Source organism: Sinocyclocheilus rhinocerous, unplaced genomic scaffold, assembly GCF_001515625.1.
Source record: "Sinocyclocheilus rhinocerous isolate Xijiao unplaced genomic scaffold, SAMN03320098_v1.1 scaffold642, whole genome shotgun sequence".
Taxonomy (NCBI): Eukaryota; Metazoa; Chordata; class Actinopteri; order Cypriniformes; family Cyprinidae; genus Sinocyclocheilus; species Sinocyclocheilus rhinocerous.
This window is the reverse complement of record NW_015626390.1, coordinates 1,858,694-1,865,546: the sequence shown is the minus strand read 5'-3', so window position 1 is coordinate 1,865,546 and position 6,853 is coordinate 1,858,694. Positions and strand designations below refer to the sequence as shown.

The window sequence follows — 6,853 nt, the reverse complement described above, 5'->3', positions numbered from 1 at the left end:
GAGATTGATGTGAGTTATTTTTAGAAAATAAATGTTTCTGTTGTCTCCTGCCTGTTTACCTCACATTTTAGCCCTCCACGTACATGAAAATTTGTGAGGTATGTGAATGTCATGTCTGTTTTAATGTTTCAGTAAAGAAGTAGCTTTCTGAAAGCAATATATTTATTTAAACAATATTGCATGCCCTCACACTAGTGCTGCCATTACAGAGACATTAAACAACCACACAAAGTGGTTGAAATGATAAAACAGACTATTTACCTATCCTTACTGATGTGGATGCACCTCTATCAGAAAATGAATAGATTTTAATTAAATGTTTCTTTTTTCAAATGTTTTTCTCTTTTTAGGCCACTGATGAAGAACAGGTGGTGACTGGGATGAATGCTGGTCAAAGAGGAGAATGTCCTTTCCCCCAAACTGATGCAACAGTGGTTTTAAAGGAGGAGGCTGCCCTGGATGATGTAAAAGATGTCACATGCCTTTGCTGTGCTGATGGGGCTTCTTCATGACTACATCAATTATCCTAAAGAGATCATGAAAATTGGCAGCGATGCCTGATCTGTATTCATGGACTATGAAACAAACTGTAAGTGTATAATTTGTAAAAACAAAATGTTAAATGCTTGTTCTGTGTTGTTGTTTAGTAGAAATGGAGTTTACACTCTGTCATTCATACACATGCTCACATTCTTTCACACATATGTTTCTGATAAATGTTATAATATCAGTGTTAATGTTGTGGTTTATTTATTGTCTTGCCAGAATAGTTTGTAAAAAAACTTAACTATTAACTAATTGTAAAATTTTTGTATAATAGTGTTTTGTATAATAGTTTTATGCAACCCAACCGCTGGGTCAAAACAACCCAATAGCTGGGTTTGTCCCTTTTTAACCCAGCGCTGGGTTATATTTAACCCAGCATTTTTTAGAGTGTAGGAATAGTTTTACAAATGGTTTACTCAAAAATTCAACAATTTACAAAAGAACAATTTTACAAGTGTTTTACACTGAAATTCTACGATTTAAAGTAACAATAACTATACAAACAAATTCAACAGTTTCTGTGACTGTACAGAGTTCATGAATATTTAATGAGGCAAGCAGGCTTTTGATTGGATGTCTGCTGCGAAACAATGCATGGTCCTATTCTACTGCTGCATCATTTCTGATTTTGTACCTTTGACTAAGGCTTCATAACATGTTCGAAAGCTGTTCTAACCCCCTTTCCACATGACAAGTGTGAAATGTTGCTTAACTCAACTTTTAAAAAGATATTAAACTATAGTGTGAAAAGCTGTTTTGACATTGCTGTTTTGGCTAATTATACTGTACATCAAATGTAGAAAAGATGCGCAAGATGACAGAGGTGTTAGGAAGACTTCATTAAATGAACTCTAACGTTAAATAGCTCTACATTAAATAAGTAAAATATAAAAAGAGACTCTAAAAGGCAGCGAGGTGCCCATTTCTGCCAAGAAATAAGATCAGCTCAGCATGCATGTGCCTCTTCTGACGCTGAAGATGATGATGTTAGGTTGAAGTAGGATTCACATGGTCTACCCCACCCTCACTCTGCTATCAGACAGGAAGCAAGGGGTTTGTCTTGGGGAGCATCGCCTCTCTGTGTCACCCCAGCAGAAACACGAGCGTCAGGAAGTGCGCACCTTGGAGACGTCCAGCGCGTCCATGAGGAAAGGATGGAGACATGGCAAGCGCAATTCTCCATATCTTGACGCCAATGAATTAAACACTTATGTTTCATCCTCAAGAGTTTTAAAGACAGCTGGATCCTTTCGTTGAGAGAAGCGTGGTGAGTTAAAATTGCTCGATTTGGTGCGCAATATGGAGACGCATTTGCGCTGGCGATATTTGCAGAAGGAGAAAATAAATATGACGCGTTTTGATTGCTGCATGTGCGTTTTTGACCAACAGTGTTTGAAAGCCGAAATTCTCATAAATAATCTAATTTTGGCGAGTAAAGTATTTTACGCTGCGTGCAGAATTTGCAGTTACTGTATTTGCACGAAAGTGCATGCAAATTAATGCAAAATAATAATAATAATAATACAAGCATGCATGATATATCGTTTGCGGGTGAAATAAATGGCTAGTAAAATTTCCGAAATTTATATTTTCGGCACCAAATCTCCTCTCTGCTTTATTTAGGCTACTGTGGTAATAAATGCATAATATCTAGCATTTGGTAGGAGATTTATTACAGAAACCAGAGACATCTCAGGTTCATTTTTGGTTCAAAGGCTGTGCCCCTTGCAAACCTCCAATAAATCATCATTTCTTCAGCAAGATGTTTCATGCCTCCAGCCTCACGGTGTGCCATGAGGGCAATATAGGCTACCAATATGATTCATAATTGCTGTATGCTATAATATGACATTTTTACGAGTTATGAGGTTACAGCATAATAGGTGGGCTTTCATCAGAAAGATATTGTTGATATTGTTGCCCCCTGGTGGGGCTTTTGGTTGTTAGCAACGTTATTTGCTTTCAATCGGGTAAAAAAAGAAAGAAAAAAAATCAGACCATATTTTTTGTTTATGTGATGCACTCAGAAAAAAAAATCTTTTTTTAGCCCATTATAAAGTATTTTGAAATGTATACAAAGAAATAGAGTTATATTCAACAAATGTTCAATGCTTCATTTATAAACTCTGTAGCTGTTAATGCCGTACTTTTCTGCATTTCTTTTTACATGCATGTTACGTTTGACTGTTTTCTCGTTTTTAATAAATATTTACCTTTTGATAGTCATTCTGTGTGTGTAAAAGTGATTTTAAAATGAACAAGATTTGTAGGTTTAATGTCTAGCTTGATTTGGGTTCATTTTAGCCTAGCAGACCATATTTTTTGTTTATGTGATGCACTCAGAAAAAAAAATCTTTTTTTAGCCCATTATAAAGTATTTTGAAATGTATACAAAGAAATAGATCCATAATGATACATCTTGTTTTACTGTACATGAAAAAAAAAATTATACATTACTTATGTTAAAATTGTAATTGAACTGATAATCCAAACTCAACCGTTTCACCACTATCTAGTTTCCTTCCCCGTTACATAATTTCTTCCCATCACAACTGAATCAAATTCTGCTTATCTGAGCAGGCGCTACAGCACTTAAATATAGAAATTGCTTTACACATGGGGCGGCAGTAGAGAGAGAGAGAGAGAGACCACTGAAGCAGCGAGTTATGAATTATGTAAGATTCTCTTCTGCATTTCTGTGAAACAGCAGTGCAAGCTTGAATTGGCAAAAAAAAATATGCTTAATGTTCACTGTTAAAGATAGACTCACCTCCTTGACAACGTGTCGATCTTAATGTGTTCAGTTTGCCCAAAAATGAAGATTATGACATTATTTACTCATACTCAACCCATATTCTGTTATTATTCCACCGTCAAACACAAAAGGAGCAATTTTAAAGAATCTTTATGCAGATTCAATAACAGTGCCATGACCATGTTTGTCAAGCTTAAAACAAAACAAAAAAAACATAATAAAAGTACAATAAACATTGTTCATATGACTGACATTTAAGTTGTTATATATTACAGCGATCTAATATCCTGTGAACTGCTGAGAACAGGTCATTGAGTCACTTAGTAGAACTCAGTCAATCTTTTATTTATTTATTTTATTTTATTTTTTGTTAACTCAATCAATCTTATTTATCATCAGATCATGAGAATCAAGCCGGTTCTTTTCTATGAACCAGCTGATTCTGGCTTCACAAACTGAACTGAATCAACTGGACTGATTCGGTTCTCACGTTGTTCTCAAGTTATCACTGACTCAGTGATTCATAGCGGTTCATAGCTCACTGCAGGGGAAGATTTTAAGCAAAAAAAATGGCTTATGTTAGTCTGTTCTAATATCAGATGGCTTGGGAAAACTTGGAATACAGTGTGCAAGTAATATGGACTAGTTTCACGGTGCTTAAATGTTTTTTGTTTGTTTCTTTCTTTCTTAATTTCATTTGGAGCTTGACATATCGATAAAAAAAATCAGCATGAAATGAAATTTCAGATGAACAGTTCATCTACTGTTTGTATGATTCAATTTGTATGATTGTATGATTCAAATGTCATAACTCAACTTCTTTATGGTGATGTGTGCCAGACTTCTACAATCATTTAGTACACTTAAACGCCACCTCTCCATAAATTGATTTTTAAGTGCAATGCCCTTATCTTAAAACCCATTGAACAACCACCCCCACCATACATTTTTTTTCTTTCTAGTAATCATTTACTCTGTCTGTATGTCACAATATGGGGGGAAAATTGACACTACTTCCGTTCCATTGCAACTGTTTTGAAGATTATTATAAAATTCTACTTCTCGTGTTGAACAGACAAATAACGGCATATGAGTTTGGAATGACAAGAAAATGAGTAAATAATAAGCACTTCCGCACCAAAGGAAAGTTTTCATAATTCCTATAACTATTGCCATGTTCACACCGTAAGAACTGGGAATGATTTTAGTTTTAGGAATGCCTTTTGGGGGGACTAAATTAGCTCCTACTTCAGAATAGGATCTAACCCAGCAAAAAAAGGAGCTACCAGTAACCTACAGTAAGTGTACACTGATTGGCCAAATGTGTGCCGTATATGAACACACAGTTTACATACTTACTCCACGAACATGAAAAACAGCATTAGGTTGCTTGAACACTGAAATCCAGGCAGTTCCCTGTCCTCCATCCTCCAGTTGTTGACATTGTTGCTTAAATGACATTGCTACTGATAGTGCGAATGCAATCAGGAAAATGTCTCTATGGGAAATTGTAGTTCTCGGGGGACTGCCCTGGTGGCTAGTTCCTATATCTACCAGGTTCAAAAGCCATTCATTATATGATGTTCATTTTATAGCCCTGCTCCAAACTCAGCATCTTCTATTTTCATATATTTGTGTGTGTTAATCCCATGGTGTTCGTGTGTTTCACAGCTCCTCTGTAGCTGAAGAAAATGGATCCGTCCCCCACGAGGCAGCAGTATGGCTCCAAAAAGAGGGTTAAAATCCACCCCAACACAGTGACGGTGAAGTACGCCACGCATTTCCCCCAGCCGGGCGATGAGGGATACGACGATGCTCCATCCTTCGAGGACTTCGGCTCGTTCATGGACAACAACCCGAGCAAGAGACTGGTGTCAGAGAGCGGCCACGGCAGGACTTTATTCGGCACTATGGATTCCCGTCCCAAAGCTGATCAGAGAGATAAAGGAGTGGGCGGTCAGCTGGCGAGCTTCGGCGAGGCCTCGGTCCTGGCCTCGCGGGTCACCTGGGGGGCCCTCTTTGGGGCGGCCATCGCGCACGGATGCGTGGCCCTCATTACGCGCCTAGCGGCCGACCGCTCCAAGGTGCCATCATTAGAGCTCATCTTCATCCGCTCGGTGATCCAAGTGTTGTCCATACTGGTGGTCCTCTACTACAAAGAAGCTCCCTTCGGGCCCAAGGGCTATCGGCTGCGTTTGTTCTTCTACGGGGTTTGCAACGTCATCTCCATCACGTGCGCATACACGTCCTTCGCGATCGTTCCGCCCAGCAACGGCACCATCATGTGGCGTGCCACCACCACGGTTTTTAGCGCAGTTCTGGCCTTCCTGCTCCTAGACGAATGCCTCGGTTACACAGACGTAGTGACGGTCGTAGGTAGCCTCTTTGGCCTGTGTCTCGTCATGATCCCCAACATCGCCGACGAGGAAAAGTCTCCTCTGGGATTCTGGAAGGAAGCCTTTGGCTACACGATGACTGTGATGGCGGGTCTGACCGCCGCCCTGTCCATGATCGTGTACCGGGCCATCAAAGAGCGTGTGAGCATGTGGACGGCGCTCTTCACGTTCGGCTGGACGGGAACCGTGTGGGGGGCATCCACTATGTTCATCATGCAAGAACCCATCATTCCCTTGGATGGCGAGACGTGGGGCTACCTCATGGGAATCTGCATTTGCTCCACCGTGGCGTTCCTGGGCGTCTATTACGCCCTCAACAAGTTCCACCCGGCTCTGGTCAGCACCGTGCAGCATCTGGAGATCGTGGTGGCCATGTTTCTTCAGCTCATCGTGCTGCGGATGATCCCGTCGGTGTACGACGTCTTCGGAGCGCTGGTCATCATGGTCAGCGTGTCCTTCCTCACGGGTCTCAAGCTTTACAGGGTGGGTCGGGCCATCCGACAAGATTACCAAGAGATTCTGGACTCGCCGATCAAATGAGAGCGTCGACATGTGTGTACTCGAGCGCATGTGGGGGCATGTAGATGTGCGTGTGTGTGTGTGTGCAGTGTTTCCCGGCCCCCTTTCTCTTACAAATGTGCAATCATTGAATGTCTGGATCTTCGGCATTTGTTTCGAATCGTGTCGTTGGAAGAGTGCCATTGGTGTAATGTCTTTGCTAACTGTTGATGTGTGAAAATAAAAACAGTGATCCATAGTGCCCCCCCTGATAGCATTGATTTTTTCTTGTGTCACTGAAGCAAGAGTAAAATGCAGTAGCCTAAATCTATGAACAGCGGGATTGGATACTTTTACAGATAAATCAGAATGCAGTATTGCACACTTTTGCACAATTTCACACACCAAATATTGAATTTGTTACACTTTTTGTGTTTAATGTTCAGTGCTAATCCAGTGGGTCTCGCCTTGTTTTCCCAGATTATACAGATCCAATTATTAACAATTTATTAAATGTATTCAAATATTTTATTCGTTTTTAGTTATTTAATAATTAATGAATTAATAATTGTTCATATATATTCAATTCAATTCAAGTTTATTTGTATAGCGCTTTGCAACTTTACAGCAAATTAAGTTTCTACAATATATATATATA

General features: G+C 39.7%; 1 protein-coding gene across 1 annotated transcript; it reads left to right on the top strand.

Moving 5' to 3' along the window:
- Positions 1–1,582: 1,582 nt before the first annotated feature.
- On the top strand, positions 1,583–6,463 carry slc35g2b (solute carrier family 35 member G2b). The gene is made up of 2 exons (XM_016519710.1): positions 1,583–1,813; positions 4,973–6,463. The coding sequence occupies exon 2, from the start codon at positions 4,993–4,995 to the stop codon at positions 6,235–6,237; it is 1,245 nt and encodes a 414-aa protein (XP_016375196.1). The 5' UTR covers positions 1,583–1,813; positions 4,973–4,992; the 3' UTR covers positions 6,238–6,463.
- Positions 6,464–6,853: the final 390 nt, after the last annotated feature.